We start from the raw sequence: 18,605 nt of genomic DNA on the forward strand, positions 1-18,605 counted from the left end.
TGTTAACAGCAGCATGGTTTGGAAGCGGGTTGTCAAGAACATGAGGAACACTATTCTCAAAAGTCAACCGTCCCTTTTCTATCAGGTCTTTCACAATATATTTCAGAGCAAAGCAACCTTCAACATCGTGGCCTTGAGCGCCCTGATGGAACTCACACGTCAGATCCTGTCGGAACCTGGGAGGCAATGGATTAGGCGGAGGCTTGCCTGGTCTAGTGACACAGTGTCCCTTAGCCAGTAGAGTTGGGAGCAGTTCACCATACCGCATTGGTATTGGTGGAAAAGAAGGTTTGGGTCGGGGACCCTGTTGTTGCTGCCGTTGCTGTTGAGCGGGAGGCTGTTGTTGTACTTGCTGAGGAATGGCATTGACGGGCATTGGTGGTTGACCCGGTGGTAGAGGATACTGTTGATAGAATTCCCTACGTCAGATTCTTTCCTCTTGTGATGACCGTTACCGTACTTCTTCGGTGCACTGTTTGAAGATTCACCTTTCTCAAGGACAATAATACCATCTCGTACAGCCTCCTCTAGGCGAGTTCCCATTGTAACCATATCAGAGAAGTTGTTTGGAGCAGAGACTATCATTCTCTCCTTATATTCCTTCTTCAGAGTCTTCAGGAATGTCTGTGTCAATTCTTCCTCATCGAGTCGGGGAGAGACACGGGCAGCTGCCCCTCTCCACCTCTGAGCATATTCTCGAAAGGTCTCATCTGATTTCTGAGATAGAGCCTTGAGAGAGTCCCTATTTGGCCTCAGACGGGTGTTGAACTCATATTGACCCTCGAAAGCAGCAGCGAGTTCCTCAAAGGTATGAATGTTATCTTTGCTCAGACTAGTGTACCAATCTGCTGCATCATCTGTCAAGCTACTCTGAAAGCAGTGGATCATCAGTGCATCATTGTCGGCGTAGTTAGCCATCTTTCGGACATACCGGATAACATGGTTGTGCGGACAAGAAGTTCCATTATACTTGTCAAATTCTGGCTCTTTGAATTTCTTAGGAACCTCAAATCGGGATACCAAGCATAGATCACGAGCTTTAGCAGGAGCACCATTGTTTCCCCGGCTAGCCTTGACCTCACGGAGTTCTCCAGCCAACTCCCTTAACTGTCTCTTCATAGCTTCCATTGCGGGATCTTGTCCACGCGGAGTGTCAACATCAATCACTTGTTGCACAGTGTGTACAATAGGGTCGGTGACAACAGTAGTTACCTGAGGCATGGCAGTAGACACAGGAATCTGTCCTTGACCAGCAAAACCAGAAACACCAGCAGCAGTATTAGGAGAGTAGTAAGCTGAGAGGCCATAAGGACGGCCATCGGGCATAACAAAACGAGCATCAGTAGCCACAGTAGATAGTGGGATAGAGGGAATCACCTCAGCAGTGACCGGAATAGAAGTGGCTGGCTGTTCTTGTGAAGCCATCATAGCGGACATAGCGTCATGAGCCTTAGCCAAGTCTTCTTTCATAGCAGCCAATTCGGCACGGAGCTGAGCATTTTCCTCTTCAAAATTAGCCATCATCCTTCTCTTGTGAAATCTTGTCTGATGAATTCTATCTGGTTGGTAGACTTTGCGAACACGAGCCACTTTTCAGACTGCGGCGGACAAAACCAGGAGGCAATGAGCACGAGAGAAGTTTTTTTGTGACCAATGAATGCATATGATGCATGAAATGTGTTAATGCATATGCAAAAAAGACTCTTTTTAGGTTATCGAAGGGTTTTAGACAAATTATAAACTCGTAAACATTACTAAACCACAATTAACATAAACGGGAAACAAACAACCAACATATAGTTTTACAAGACAATTTCAACATAAACAAATGGAAATAACAACCGGAAAAGAAATCCTCAAGCATAGGAAGTGGAAGCATCATCCTCAGACTCAGACTCATAGCTGCAGTATCGTGCATAGAAGTCACGGGCACCCCTAGCCCTCTTGGAGTCCCTCATAAGCATCCTATCTTTCTCTTCAATCTCTCTCTTAGCCTTAGCTAACTCTTTCTTCAGTGTCAAGACCTCATGAGTCTGCTGCTCGCCCTTTCCATCCAAAGTCATGATCAAGTTCTCAGCCTCGTAGTATCTAGCCCTCCACTGATGCTTCTCCCGACTCTCCATAGCTAGATGCTCCTGATACATCTCCTGGGTAGGTGGGAGTAGAGGCAAAGGCATGGTAGGAACAGATGCAGACACATATCTCATAGAGGGGTAAGGCATACCGATCTCCTCAGCTTGGTTTATCACCCACTGTGTATAGGCCTCATGAGCAACACCGGACCTTACACCCATGTGATTCACCTCTTTCTTTCGAAGCTTAGTCCAAGCTTCCATGAAATCCTCTCTAATTCCCGTGGGAGCACTGGAGTAGTGAAAGAAGTAAGGAGCCGTAGCAAGATTGATGGGCTTATCTTTCATCGGGAAACCAAATTGTCGCAAAGCAAGCTCCGGGTTATAGTTAATTCCACCCCGGGTACCAAGAAGAGGTACATTAAGAAACTTCCCACCACCAAAGATAATTTCCTTAACTCTAGAAGCTGGAGTAAGCCAAACCACTTCATTAGGAGTGAGAGCCATAATCTTCTGTGAAATAGACCAATTCCTCGGATTGTCGTGGAAAGACTGCGGAAGGTGCGAAATAAACCACCTATAGAGGAGAGGCATACAACAAAGAATGTATCCACGACCTTTGTCAGAGCGATCGTGAATAGCATGGTATGTGTCAGCTAGCAAAGTAGGGACCGGATTCTTGGAGTGGAAGATCATAATAGCATTCATGTCCACGAAGCCATCAAGATTCGGAAAGAGAATAAGCCCATAGATGAGAAGTGCAAGAATAGCCTCAAGAGTGTCCTGACAAGTGGTATTGAGGTTGGCTTTCCCAAGAAGATACTCTGAAGTGAACCCTCGGATGCGTGCCTTAGTGATAAGATTCTTGGAGACATCGGTGGTCTTGAGATAGAGATCTTTAGCAATAACCAATGGAGTAGGAGAATTTTCAGGTCCTGAGAAAGGTATCCCCTTAGCAATAGATAAACCTATCAAGGAAGAATAAGCCTCTAGAGTAGGCACCAACTGAAAGTCTGGGAAAGTGAAGCACCGATACCCCTGATCATAGAATTGTACTAGAGTGTGCACAAGCTTCTCATCCACATTAGTATGGAGAATAGGAAGTAAAGCCCCGTAACGACGTCGGAAACCAGTTGGATCCTCAATCTTGAGTGCCAAATCTCTCAAACTAGCCAAATCCACTTCCTTGAACTTGTAAGACTTAGTCATCTTCATCCCTACAATGTTTACAAATTCAACTTGTCTAAGCCCTTCGATAACAATGCATGACAAAAGTTTATGCATGTATGCATGTATGCATGAATGCATGATTATGTTCAAGTTCGGAGAAAACATGGTGGGTTGGAGTTCAAAGTCAAGGAGTCATGGGTGGACACGGTGTCCGGTGAAACTAGGGCTTTAGGAAGTAGTAACCGGGTTCTAAAAAGGTTCCCAAGTTGCAACCTCTCCGACGTATCTCATGGTGTCATGAGACAACACTCGCTCCATGATTATACGTGGAAGGTCTAACTTGAGTGTAGTATCGCGTGACGACTAAAACTCGAGACAACACTCGGTTTAGCCTCCGCACTACGTCCTAGAAATTGGCCATGGATGGGTTTGGTTATCTACGGTTCATAGCGTCATAGAACAATTAGAAGTAAAGTGCCTAAACGCGACAACACGCGCCGACAACATCACCCCCAAAATGCCTCAGCTATGTGGGATTGATCGCATAATCCAAAACACGAGGCAACCCCCGGAATGAATTGTCGATTATATCCCTCCTAAATCCTAAGTTCACTCAGCCCGGGTGCAGGACTTTTGATATTCTCACCCCACACGTTTGCAAGAATTTAAACATTTATTCACATAGGAAAGCAAGTAAAAGAAACAAGTAAAAAGAGCGCTAGCGTGGAAATAAAGACTAGGCGTAACTCTCGAATCCCCCCAGCGGAGTCGCCAGCTGTTTTATCTTGGTTTTTCGGGTGTCAAACATTGATTACGTTTGAACCTTTTAAACCGGTGATATCTTATTTTTTCTTGGGAAGGGAAAAAGTAAGCAAAACCCTTGAGAATCGAGGTCCGGGAGTTGTTTTCGCTACGGGAAGGTGTTAGGCACCCATAACGACTATAGTATCCTATAGGAACCGTCTTTAATTTCTACGCGCGCGCTTTATTTTTAAATGCTATTTTGAAAGTGATATTAAGCCTAAGAGTTTCTAAGTGAAGAATTGGAGGGAGAAGAATGTGTTTGGTTTTTTATTTTAGTTGAATTGAAGGAATTTTGTTCCTTGCCTACGTACCCGTTTAAGGGATCAAATCCACCGTAGTTCTCTCTCAAAAATGTTTTTGTTTTTGTTGGTTGATTTTAAGTTTGAAAATTGGAATTTGAAGAATAGAAAGAGAGGCCTCAAGGGCATGAGATTTAGAAAAGAGTGGGGTTTGATTAGTTATTTGCAAAAACAAGTCAAGGTATGATTAGAATTTATTGAGATTTGATTAAGAAAATGAAAAGGAAAATCAATGGGGTTTTGACCCCAAGGTTTATTGTGAAAAAGATTTGAGTGAAGTTTGTTCATATTTTTTGGAAAATGATTTTTCTAAGTATAAAGCCTAAACATTCATCTAAGCATACAATCCTAAACATACATCTAAACATGCATATTCTAGCTATATCTAAAGTGGTGTGTGTGCATGTGTCGGTGCTTGTGTCGGTGTACATTATTAGAGTCCATTGTCCTTTACATCATACCCTAGATACATTCTATGGCCTCTTTGCCAAGAAATTAAAGTTGCATAAAAGCAAAATACAAAAAAACTCCTAAGTATTTACATTCTAATTTTTTTGTATGAAAATTTAAAGTGCTAAAAAGAATATGAAGGGATGAGGAAGTGGGATGGAGAAATGCTTGTAATGCTCATGGAACAAGGGGTAGAAATGTTAGTAGAGAGAGATGAAAAATGATGGGACTATGAACAAAGAAAAATGGTATGGAAGGATAGTAAAAGTTAGAAGTAAAGAAAAAAGCAACCAAAGGGGCCTAAAAGGCTAATAATGTGAGAAACAAGGTCATGACCTATAATTGTTCAAGTCATGCTTGTTTTCAAATAGCTTTAGGTGCTGTAGCAATATGAACAATTATAGGTCAATATCACACTAAAATGACATGAAACACATAGACATCATCCACCCATTTAATTACACCATGTCTCATAATGCAAGAAATTAATCATACTCATTCTTATGCAGCAAGAAACACACCCAAACAGTAGTCAATTCATCATAAACTCCCTCATCACCAATCACAAACATATATCAAGAATTGAGATCAAAAAAATCATGTTCATTTCCACAAGTTTTTTCAACATAGGATTCATAAGTTAAACACAAAAAAAAAACAGTATATATTTTTTTTTGAAGTTTTTTGGTGCAAAAACATCACAAAAAAAAAACCAAGCAGTCTTTACAGAATTTTGAGAATTTTTTTTTAACATTCAAGACATGGTAGGGGTGTGATTATCAAACAATGGTAAGAAAATAGCACAAAGTATGCAAAACACAGAAAATGAACGGGCTTAAGGCCCAAACCCAAACTCAAGCGGATCCTGGGTCACAGGGAACAACACAGACCGTCAGATTGACCCAGGTACCCAATCCTGGATTAGACGGTGGGCATTCAGGTTTTAGGAGTGAACCAGACCGGTCTGACTGAACCAATCCGGTTCACTCCAGTATAAAAGCAGGGAGACCGGTTCAAAATCATTCTAACCCTAGTTTTCTCTCTCACTTCTTCAGACTCTCTCATACTCTCTCGTTCCCTCTTCATCGTTTTCATTCATCCTCATGATTCTTGAATTATAAACTATGAACTAAGCCACAAACTAGCATGGATCTGACACAGAACGTTTCGATCTTGTGATTTTTGAAGGATGTTGCTCAAACCGTTTCGAACTTTGTGATTTTTTGAAAGATGTTGTTCAAACCATTTCGAACTTGTAGTTTTTCGCAGAAAAGTATTCGGAACACTTCGATCTTGAAGTTTCTTGAAAGAAACTGTTCGAACTGCTTCGATTTTGATATTTTTGACAGGAAATCGTTCGAAATAGTTTGAACTTGTTGTTTTTGATGGAAAATTGTTCGAAGTGATTTGAACTCGTTGATTCGAACGGATTTAATCTCAAACTCTCACCAATTCGAAACGTTTCGGATTTCTGGAGATTTTTGGAACTGAAACCCTAATTGATTTGTTAATGATGAATTTGCATTCTGAATTGAAAGGTAACCGGTGAATTTTCATGATCTTGTGTCTTAGGGTTTCAGTTTTCAACTTGTTCGAATTTTTTCAAGTTTTCAATTGAATTCACCGTTCATCTTTCAATACGAAGCTTCGATGATGAATATGAGAAGGTTTCTTTGTGTTTTTACCTGAATTACTTGGAGATTTGAACAAGTGGATCCTTGCGAGCTTCAGATCCTTTTGGTAAGCTTCGAAACCGAAAATAAATCGGTGTTGATCTTCTTCTTCTTCGAACTGGTCTGATTTTGCTTCGATTTCCCTTCTTCTCTCTTCCTTTATCCCTGTGATCGCACGATTTGTCACTCCAGTGATGAATCTGTGCTTGAATTGCAGGGAAACAAGCTCGATGATGAAGATTACGCAAGTAATCCCTGAGAGTTTGTTGAATCCGAAAACCTTTTCGATGAATTGCAATTTTTTGATCTTGATTCTCAGAAACTTGTATTGATTTTCGTGTATTTGGCAATGGATTGGTGAATTTGTGATAGTTCTGTGTCGAATTTGCAAAGAATTGGTGTAGTTTTGTGTTTGTTACGGTGATTCAAAGGCTGAAAAAGTTTGTTAGAGTTTTTGTTAGGGTGGCGCGTGGGCGCGTGGAAATGAATGGTGTCAGTTTTTTTTTGTGAGTTGGCAATGAATCCTTGGCTCTGTGATGCTGATGTGTTGTATTTATAGCTGACATGTGTACTTGTGAGCCAGTGGCAAGCTGCCACGTGTTTCTTGACTTGTTTGGACTGGAACCTGGACTTTTGGCCTTGAAGGACTGATCTGCAATTCCTAAACATCAAAGGACCAATTTGCAATTGACTAACAAACTTTAAAACAAAAAAACTTGACTAAAATTCGAATAAAAACTTAAAAAGAAATGAAAATGAGATAGAGGGACGAAAATGCAATTACTAAAAATTTGTGGACTAAAAGGAAAATTAATAAAATTGGAATAAAATTGGTAAACTTGACTAAACGTAAAGTGAAACCAATAAAAAACACACAACGGACTAAAACAAACCAATGGCCTAAATGAGGTACTTTAAAGTACCTCTCTGCCGAAATTTCGTGTGAAATGACCAAAATGCCCCTGGGGCTAAAACGACTGAAAATGACTCAGATGCAAATTTAAAATGGATTTTTAACAGAGAAATGAAACAACAGTTTATTTAAACCAACTTGAAAGACTCAGAGACAATTTTTAAGATTTGAACAGAGTCTTGACACTTGAAAAGACTAAAATGCCCCTAGGGGCAAAACTGACCTAAGATGACTTCAAATGTAATTTTTTTGAAATGGATTCTGACATGGAATGAATCAAAGATTTATTCAAACTTATCTGAAAAGGACTTTAAACAAAATTTTGAAAGACTGAGAGAAATTTTGACACAGGAAATGACTAAAATGCCCTTCCATGTGAATTTTGCAAATAACATTGAAATAGAATGCAGAGAAAGATGCCATTGATCAGAGACAGTTCAAATGACTTATAATGCAAGAAAAAAAAGGAATTGAGTTAGTATTTTTAGGTCCAAAATTAGGGTATGACAAATGTCAGGGACTAATATCATATCATGTTTTGTCAGGAAATGAATTGGCCGCAAACAAATTGTGAGAGACCAAAATAAGTCTTTATTCTGATAAAAATATGAGTGAAGGCCAAAATGAATTCCTGACAAAGTTGCATATACTAATTATCTGCAGCCAAGTTATAAAAATAAGAGTAAAGGTGAAATTATTTATCTGCAGCCAAGCTATTAAAATAAGAGTGAAGGCCAAAATTAGTTCCTGACAAAGTTATGCAAAAAATCATTTCATAACTAGTGCTCTGGAATGGAAATATTAGAACATGCCTCTTTATGACAAAACCAGGGCATTTAGGGAATAGGGACTAACATGTCAAAGTTATATCATTGTTATTGAAAAAACCCAAGTCCTACAAAGTTGCGCCCGTATACATTATATTTTATTTTATAAATACGAACTAGAACCAATTTGAAAACATACTTTGCACACCAAGTCCAATAGTATTGAGTGTGAGGAAGTGTACTGATTAAAACTCATATCTTATATATTTTTTTAAAAAAGGGCCAATGCCGTTCAAAGACATCATTTGTGAAATTTGAAATCGCAACTACGTTGAGATTTCAGGCACTACCAGACTCAAATCATATCCTATATTATAAAGAGATTAGAGTTAAAAAAAGAGTTAATAAAAAGTAAAACTTGTCGCCATGCAAATAATACACAACAATTTCAACCAGAAGTCTACAACTAATTTGAGTGTTTACTCCAAAAATAAAAGAAATTAACTCACCATTAAGCATGTTGACTTCAATTGGTTTTGGATTTGAGTTAGGAAGCTTCCCTTGTAAGGAAAATCCAAGATGCGAGAGTTTTGGTACCATATTCTTATCTAAAAGAATGGTTTGAGGCTTTATGTCACAGTGAAAAATTGCGCGCTTTGCTCGAGTGTGAAGGTAGTGTAGTCCTTTTGCAGCTCCAATGCATATTTCTAGCCTTTTCTTCCATGACAATGATTCCATATCCCTCGAAAGTAAGTGGTCATAGAGAGAGCCATTGGACATGTACTCATACACAAGAATTTTCTCATACTTGTGGTCACAGAATCCTATAAAAGACGTTAAATTTGGGTGATGAAGCTGGCAGTTGAGTTCAATTTCCTTCTTGAACTTCCATTCATTAAATATATTTATCATCCGTTTAACTGCTATTGGATAATCAGTTTCACCATTATGTTTGAGATAACCTTTGTAAGCTATACTGTATTTTGTTAACCCTATTCTTCGATGTTCGTCAAAGTTATTGGTAGATTTCTTAAGATCTTCCAGAGAAAATTCATGGCATAGCTCTTCTATAACTGTTGGATATTGTTTCTTGGAAGGACTTTTAAGCTTTGAATATTTTACAAGCATATTTCCCACGTTAGAGTTCTGTTTGATGGCCAATGATAATAAAGGTTCGGATTCAAATGTACTTAACAACCATGCCTACATTGCATCATCAAATATTAATTCCTTTTAGAGAATAATAGGTGGTTGTAAATGCATCATATAATTGAACTAAGAAGTAAAATGATGGAAAGAAATTGGAAAAAACTTTATCATTGGCAAGATTGTATGTATCAAACCATTTTCTAAGCTAAAACTGATCAATTTTCCAATACCACAAGTCCACTTAATGCATAGCTAAACAATTTCTACAAGCCAAATATCTTTTGGTTCTCAAAGACAGGGATCGGAAAAAAATCTGAGGTAGGGAACGTGACAAAGATTAATGTGGCGAACAGGGACAGGGTGCAGGCAAACACTCTACTGCCTCGTCCTGTTGACATCTCTATCTGTGCATAATGATATCCTTCCCATGTATTTCAGGTAAGTTTCTTAGAAACATACAACTACGCTGAAATTGGGCATCAAAAAGTGTTGGTGGAAATAAACAAAAGCAAAAACCAGATGTTAAGTGAATTATGTTGCAGGTAAATAATGGAATTTCTATATTTATGTTTTAGTTTCTTGTTTTAACATCTTAAGCATATCAACCATACCAGTAAATTGTTGTATGATATTTAATCCAGTGGTTTCTCTTAATGATTTCTGTTAGATTCTTCTTAAAATAATGCTATTCTCTCATTTTCTGTGTTTTGTTGTGATCATTACAGGGACCTTGGAGTGTGTTCCTCTCTAGATCTCATGTTCGAATCCGCCAGAGTTGTGAAGCACAAACTCAGACATGGACAGGTTGACACCGATAATAATTTGAGAAAATTACACAATTCAATGTAATCATATAATCATATGTGTCAGTGTCGTGTCGATGTCGGACACGATACGTATCTGACACTAGGACCCACCTAATCCAAGGATTATATGTGCTTCATAGTCCAGGAGCTAACAATTCATGTGTTGGGCTAGTGCGCACAAGACTTTCAACAGGAACCAGAATCTTTAGTCTCACTTTTATATCATCATAATTAAATAGTACATTTTTTAGCCGTATATGTACTATAGTTACAAAATTGAAGAAAACATCAAATAAACTAGAATTTATATAAAATGAAATTTTACCTGGATCAATAAATCCTGAAGTGCTTATCTTCATTGATCAGCAGCTCCATATTTAGTTCAACCAATGAAATTAATTAATTGATGAAATAAAACTTCCTTATTCATTTATGCATCTTCGAGCAAAAAATGGAAGAAGAAAGCAAAAACGAACAAGCTTTAGCTTTCTACTTTGACTTCATTTGTTTGTGTATGTTACTCTTGCATTCTTCAACGAAGTGGTCCCATTTCTTAAGGAGGGGAGAAAAATTCTTACCTGAACAACTCATTTTCGGCCACATCCAATCATCTATTCACAGCTAATAAATTAAAAATGTAAATGAAAGTAAATCCTTAATTTGATATCTAACATTTCATCTTTTATTGTGAATAAATGACAGATTTGAAGCTCAAACATCATTTTTTTACATATACGATTTATATCTTTATCACCTGAATTAAACACGTAAAGATAAATTTTGGTCTCATTTTTTTCTCATATTTTCTTTTATTGTTATTTCTCATCATTTAAGAATTTCAATACTATCAACTGAATTAAAGATAAATTTTGAACAATTTATAAGACTTTAAATCTATTGTTTGCTAAAAATCTATTGTCTAATTATGTTCAAGTGAAATATCCTTTGAATCATTTTCCTTTGAAATCCAATTTAATATCGAAGAATATTTTATAATTGGCAATAACATAAACATTGTACACAATGAAAATGTTCTTGGTATTGCAATTGCGGTGCACCTATTTGAAAATAATTATAGGTCTTAGTATTTTAAATGCACAAAAATCCTGTTCACCAATAGTTTATTTAAAGTCTCCAAAGCAATCCTGTTCCCTTGTTTTACATCTTTTATTTCAATTATATGATGTATTTAGTACCACCACCCCTCCTTCATTGAAAGCATTCATGTTTCATGATGCAATGTAGGCTTAGTTATTATGTACATCTGAGTAGTTGTCATGTGGAAAATATGCTTGTTCAATATTCAAATCTTAATCAAAGTGACCATGTCAGGTTTAATCAAAGCATACCTTATTAGAACTTTTCTGTAGGTGACAAAATAATCATAACGATTGAGTCAGTTGTGTCATTTACAATTGAAAAGCTTCGTGACCCACTAATTGTAGAGGCAAAACTTTTATATGGGGTAAGTGACCAAATAAAAACGTTGCAAGTTGAACTAAAGAGGATGAAATGCTTCTTAAGAGATGTTGATAGAAAGCAAGATGAAGGTGGTGAGACTATGAAGAATTTGATATCAGAAATTAGAAAAATAGCTTACGATGTAAATAAGAATCTGATTGAGAATTATGCCATCGAACTTGCACTTACAAGTGCATTGAATCCTGGCTATAAATTATGGCATATTCACAAGATTGGAAAAAGGATTATAGTAATTAATTGTCAAATAGCTAACCTTACAAAAAGATTACAAACATATGGTTTGACTGCAACAAGAGGCAATGAAGAATTACACTTTTCATTTGAGCTAAAAAGACAATTAAAATGGTCTTATCCTCACGTGGTGGACGACTTCATCGTAGGGTTAGATGACAACAAAAAGCAAGTTGTGAAATGGCTATTAAATCAAGATCACCAATGTAAAAAAGTTTATATTTGTGGAATGGGTGGTCTAGGCAAAACAACACTTGCTAAAAAGGTTTACCATTCTAGCTCCATTAGATGCCACTTTGAGTGTTTTGCATGGGCTTATATATCTGAACAGTGCAGGAAAAGAGAGGTTTGGGAGGGAATTTACTCCAACGTATTCCTTCTTCTTCCAAAAAGGATAGAGATGAGGTTAGGAACATGAGACATGAAGAATTAACTAACAAGTTGTATAATCTTCAACAAGAGAAAATGTGTTTGATCATCTTGGATAACATAAGGAGTAATGATACATGTGATACTTTAAGTCCAGCCTTTCCATCAAAAAATATGAAGAGTAAGATTATTTTTACAGCACGCGATAAAGGCATCTCATCACATGTAAATCCCAAAGGCATGCTTCATGAACTAGAGTTCTTAAATGCAGTAGATAGTTGGGCGTTGTTTCAAAACATAGCTTTTTCAGCAAAGGATTATCCAGGTAAAATACTTTTATCTTGAGAATATATTTATCATTTATGGAAAATAACTAGTAGTAGAAAATTATGTTTGAGGGTAGCAACAGTTGTTCTTAGTACATCTACTGATTGATTTGAGAACAAGAAACATAAGTAAATAGTTTAGTTAACATAACAGGAAATACGTAATCTTCCTTTGACTAAGTTGGGTTTGAGATGGAATAGTCGTAGACTTCTCTCGTAGTTATTTTTCTATTGAATAGTTTCCGAAGGATTCTAGTAATAGATTTCTTTCTAGTCTTCAGGCTTGACATTAATTTTCTCTTACTCCTTTCTCCATCAATAAATCATGTTGAGGAAGCGGTTCAAAGAAAACAAATATTTGCTAGAGCACTGTAAATAATAAGCTGAAATTGGGGTATATACTAGTTCATGCATTACATGCTATGTTTTTTTTAACAAGGCATTACATGCTATGTTAATAGTAGAGATTCTCTATTTTTATTAAAACGTTAGCAGTAGTTGTTCTTAGCATAACCATGTATTTGAGAACAAGGAACTTGAGTAATAAGTTTAATACATGTTACACTTACATGAAATACCGAGTCTTCCTTAAATAAATTGGGTTTAATTTATATATTGATTATTAAATGAGAGAAGAAGGATTGTGCTCCCATGCATTTGCATAAAGAATCCAAAGTATCACTTAAATTATCGAAACCTCTTGTTTATATTTCTGCAAATTCCTCAAGGAATAGTTCATGCATGCTTATTTATAGTACTATTAATAGTTTAACTTGATTATTATCATATATATACCATTTGTAGAACTAAGTATTTGCAATGAGTTTGAAAGATTGGGAAAAGATATGGTTGAAAAATGTGCTGGTCTATCTTTGGCTATCATGGTACTTCGAGGGCTTTTGGCTACAAAGGAAACTCTCGGTGAGTGGGAAATAATACACAATCATATAACCTCATACCTAATAAGAGGAGAGGAAATCGAGGCAATTGAGATTAATAGAGGTATATGAATTAAGTTATCACGACTTGCCTTACAAACTAAAACTGTGTTTCCTCTATTTGAGCCAATTTCCCGAACAATTTGAGATGCCAAAAAATAAACTAATTCAGTTGTGGATAGCCGAAGGATTTGAAAGGAATGAAACAATGGAGGATGTCGTTGAGCGCTACTACCTAGATATTTTAGTTAGTCGTTGCATGATTAAGGTTGGTGAAATAGAATCTATCGGAAAGATTAAAAACTTCCGACTCCATAATTTGATGCATGAAATGGGATTGTCAAAGGCTAGAAAGGAGCATTTTCTCAATGCTATTGGTATTTCGCAACAAAAGAATAGCATTAATCATGTATCATCATTATCATCATCTAATCAAAAGAAGTAACCGAAGTTCGTAGGGTTTCTCTCTTGTTGGATAAAAATGTTGATAAATTGATTCCATCTGATGAGCAGGTTAGTCAATACCTTAGATCTCTTATATATGTTCATGACAAAATACGTAAAGTGGAAAATTGGAAGCACCAGTTAAATGTGTTTTTGACAAATTCAAATTATTAAGAGTCTAGATGTTGAAGGAGTTAAGGGTTAAAGGGACAATCATTGTAAAGAAATTGGAAATCTATTATGCTGGTTTTAGAGTCTTAAAACACTCAGATACAAATTCTTCCATCTTCACTAGGAAATTTAGTGAATTTACAGAGCCTAAATTTGCAAACCATTGATGAACTAAGTTTGGATTCGATAGTAGAAATTCCAAACATATTATGCAAGTTGAAAAATTTGAGGCATTTATATCTTCCAAAATGGAGTAGAGATGTTTCCGGCATCTTGCAACTTGACACTCTTATCGACTTGCAAACACTATTAAATTTTCTAGCCAATCAATATGAGGCAAAAGATTTATTCAAATTGAAAAAAGCTTAGAAAATTGGTATTGAACGATCCAAGGTATTTTCAAAACTTCGTCGTAAGTTTCAGTTTGTTCGATAAAAAATTGGAGTGTTTAGAATCATTGTGCTTAAAAAATAAGTTGCTTTCATTCCCTCATCAAGCAGTGGATGTCCAAAAATTGCAGTTAGGCTGTCCTTCACTTCACAAACTACATGTAGAGGCAAGAATTGAAAGTTTTTCAGAAGCTCAACTATTTCGTCCACAACTTTCAAATTAACTCTGTGAGGTGGTAAGCTTGTGGAAGATCCAATGGTAACCTTAGAGAGACTTCCTAATTTGAAGTACCTAAGTTGTTGGCAAATGTTTGTTGGAAAGAAAATGGCATGCTCAACAAATGGTTTTCCTAAATTAGAAGTTTTATTGATCCGTGACTTTCATAATTTAGAAGAGTTGGTGGTAAGCCATGCCTTATCTTTGTAGATTGAGCATATCTGATTGCACCAAGTTAAAGAGGGTTCCTATGGACTAAGGGAGTTAGAGATTAAATGGATACCTAAATCATTCAAGAACATGCTTGGAATTCCTGAAGAGGATTACAACAAAGTTCAACATGTTCCATCCATTATGTTTTTAAACTAGACATGCAATTTGAAATCATCAAAGAACAGGTACAAGTCGCTCAAAAAAAAAAAAAAAAAAACAGGTACAAGTCACTTTCCCAAAATTCTATTTTCATTTGACTATATCTGATGTATTTTATTACTTTGTTTTTCCCTAATAATAAGAACCCTTTAGAAGACTTTTTTGCCCATAAATATGAAGATCCTCTAAATTTTTAGATGCATCTATTATTTTTTCTAAATATATCTCTTAATTAATTTTAGGCAAATGTTAACTTGTGCCCTCAAGGGCACATGTTAAGGAATTCATTATAGAAATATACGCATTAAAAGTCGTGTAGTCAACTTTTAAAAAGTTAAAATATCATGTTTTCCAATGCAAAGTTGCTCTTTTTGGGTTCCTTAACATGTGCCCTTAGGGCACAAGTTAACATGACCCTTAATTTTATTAATTTGTTTTGGAAAATGAAAACTCAATACTAAATGCATTTATACATATTAAACACACTACAATTTTTTGTACAAGCTTAAAAAACGTCAAAGGGTCTTATAAATTGGGGTAAAGTTAGCAGTATATTTTCTGCATTTTTTATGTATTGAAAAAATTTCCACACTAGGAAGGTCGGTTATATATGCTTAGCCGGTGTTGAGAGTTTTACGTTAGATGAAATATGGTCTAAAAATGTATTTATAAGCGGGAGACTTTACTCACTTAGTATGGTCTAAAAATGTATTCTAAGAGTACGTTAGCCCAATAAAATCCTTTAACAAGACCATGTGTAAAATTCATTTGATCCTCTATTAATCTTATACTAATGTTACCTTCAGAGTATCTTATATTTCTTCCTTATACATGTGACCTTTTACTCCTCCCACCCTCGAGTTTCCCACATATTTTTAATATCATCTAATCAAACAAATTAGTAGGAAACACATGTTGTCAATGTTGTTGATTATTGTTGATATTCTCTTAAGTTTTATGATCTTCTTATGTCATATAATGAAAATAAAGTTATTTTGACAGAGTTTTGTTTCGACTATGGTTTACTCTTAGAACGGCCAGGATGAGAGACCTCTTAGAGCCCCATACTTAAAGGAGAATCATGTATTCTTTTTAGTAAGATATATATCATATATAAATATTTACAAGACCACTAAATTTTTAAGAATAGTATATGTTAATAGATAAATTTTATAAAATAGCATATGTTAATAGATAATTTTTATTATAGATGAAGACAAATGTTAGACAAAAAGAATAATTAACATTTTAAATTTTTATATAAGTATTTACACATTTATTTGATTTTTTTAAAGGATTTATTTGACAAATAATAGATATATAAATGTAATATCGGTTTAATTTAGAATGACTTTATATTTCTAATATATAATATTTATTTTCACATGACATGCATGACTCAAAGAGTAATATATAATACATGAAGAATTAAGAAGATATATTCTTTGTAAGATTTGTTGGTGGTTCACGCATATAGTTGGTGGTATTATTTGTGATTAAAATGCATAATTCAAAGAGTCATGTTTACTTATGATAATGAGAGAACATCAATTTTTTTTGTGTGATTTACATAATATTCAAAATTTGTTTTTTAATTTAAAATTCATGATAAAGTGCTTTTGTCGTTTCTTTAATTATTAAATCTTACATATGCGGATGTCTGATATATATTTAAAAGGCTTCTCATTGTTAATTGATTCATGCAAAATCAATTCATAATATTTAATAGGGGAAATAGTCACTTTAGTCCCTGAATGAGGAACGAATAGTCACAATAGTCCCTCAATGTATCGAAATTTCAAAATAGTCCCTGAGTGTGCATTTTGTTAGTCAAAATAGTCCTTGATATTAAAATATTTCGTTAATATTGTCATATTAGTCCTTCAATAGACTTACTTATTATCATATTAGTCCTTATACGTACTTACTTATTGTCATTTTAGTCCTATATAAAAAGAGTTATTGTGAGTATTAAGGGATCATTTAAGCGTTAAGGACTATTTTGACTAACAAAGTGGACAATCAGGGACTATTTTAGAATTTTGATACATTGAAGGACTATTATGACTACTTGCTACACATTCAGGGACCAAAGTGACTATTATCTCAATTTAATATTGTAATGGCTAGTACCTTGGTAGAATTTAAATTATTTGTTTTTTAGATCATTCTTAACCAAAAAAAAAAAAAATTGTTGTTTATTGGAACTAAAGATATTCTGTAAAGGCTGTATTAAAGCTCTAAGAGACCTATTCACTGACTATGTTCTTTGTTCTGGACAAGTAATTAGTCCCTCCAAACCAACCATTTACTCTGGCTCCATATCTTAGACAGGTTAGCCTCTTTTGTCAACTTGTTGGGTTTCAATATTGGAACTTTACCTTTTATTTATCTAGGGGTCCCAATCTTTAAAGGTAAGCCTATTTAAAGAAGCTTCCAAATCAGATATCCCAGATGGGCTAAAGTCATTTGGTCATCAGATATCCCTCCTTCCAAATCTATGCTTGCTTGGAGATTGATGCAAGATAAAATCCCAACGATGACAAACTTAAGCATAGAGGCTTCATCATGGCTTCCATGCGCAGTCTTTGTTCAGCTTCTGATGAGTCATCTTCTCATCTTTTCCTTTTCTGTCCTTTTGCTTCGAAAATCTGGATTTGGCTTGCTAGCATCTTGAACATTTCCCTACATGTTAACTCTGAAGAGGACATTTTGAGCATTTGTAACAGAAGATTCACTCAGCAATGCAAAATGGTCATTAAAGCTAGCATAATTAACATCATTCACTCTAAATGGTACACTAGAAACCAAGCCAGATTCATGAACAATAAAATTCATTGGATTTGGAAGTCAGCCATCAACACAATTATCTCAAATAATGAAATAGTGACAAAACACTACGATGTTATGCATGACAAAACAACTCAAGATTAGTCTAGTCCTTATTAATTAATTATTTAAAGTTGGCTATGTCCTTAAGGACAGTTCAAAGTTAATTATGCCCTTATGGACAATTCAAAGTTGGCCTACTCCTTATAGGCTATTCAACGCTGGACTTACCCTTAATGACACACATTATGACTTATTCAATAGTACTTCCCTGAAATCATTGGGCTTGTCAAACCCTACATATATCATGACAAGTAATGTCCACTTTAAGACTCCTAATATCTAATCTCTCTCCTCATTGGCCCAACATGCTTCTTAGATAACAATATTCATTCATCTCAAGTTAATCACATCTATCACCATCACATATTCTCATACTCCCTCCGTTTCAAAATGAGTGTCGTTTTAGCCAAAAAAATTGTTTTAAAATGAATGTCACTTTACATTTTCAATACAACTTTAATTTTTTTCTTCCAACTTTACCCTCAATAAATACTCCAACTTTTTTCACATAATTTTCAATGCAACTTAAAGTTTGTCTTTTTCATATAAAACAAGGGCAGTTTAGTAAAATTGTTATGTCTAATGATTATTTCATTCCATTCCTTAATCTGCATGCAATTTGGCTAAAGCGACACTCATTTTAAAACGGAGAGAGTATAAGGTTATCACGT

General features: G+C 35.5%; 1 protein-coding gene and 1 pseudogene across 4 annotated transcripts in view; one reads left to right on the forward strand and one right to left on the reverse strand.

Moving 5' to 3' along the window:
• LOC146904509 (receptor-like protein kinase ANXUR2) overlaps positions 1–10,619 on the reverse strand; it is a 25,661-nt gene extending 15,042 nt beyond the window's left edge. For 2 of the 4 annotated variants that reach the window (XM_085727958.1, XM_085727961.1), the window contains exons 1-2: positions 10,429–10,619; positions 8,658–9,294 (exon numbers count right to left, since the gene is read on the reverse strand). In XM_085727958.1, the coding sequence (XP_085584084.1) occupies positions 8,658–9,276 (619 nt within the window). In that variant the 5' untranslated portion in view covers positions 9,277–9,294; positions 10,429–10,619. Of the gene's footprint in view, positions 1–8,657; positions 9,352–10,428 lie in introns of all 4 variants that reach the window. The other 2 variants (XM_085727959.1, XM_085727962.1) reach the window with 1 other exon arrangement.
• Positions 9,638–15,039, forward strand: LOC146904510 (putative disease resistance protein At1g50180; annotated as a pseudogene).
• Positions 15,040–18,605: the final 3,566 nt, after the last annotated feature.

Source organism: Medicago sativa, chromosome 7 (genome assembly GCF_051527215.1).
Source record: "Medicago sativa cultivar Bolivia chromosome 7, Bolivia_mono, whole genome shotgun sequence".
Classification (NCBI taxonomy): Eukaryota; Viridiplantae; Streptophyta; class Magnoliopsida; order Fabales; family Fabaceae; genus Medicago; species Medicago sativa.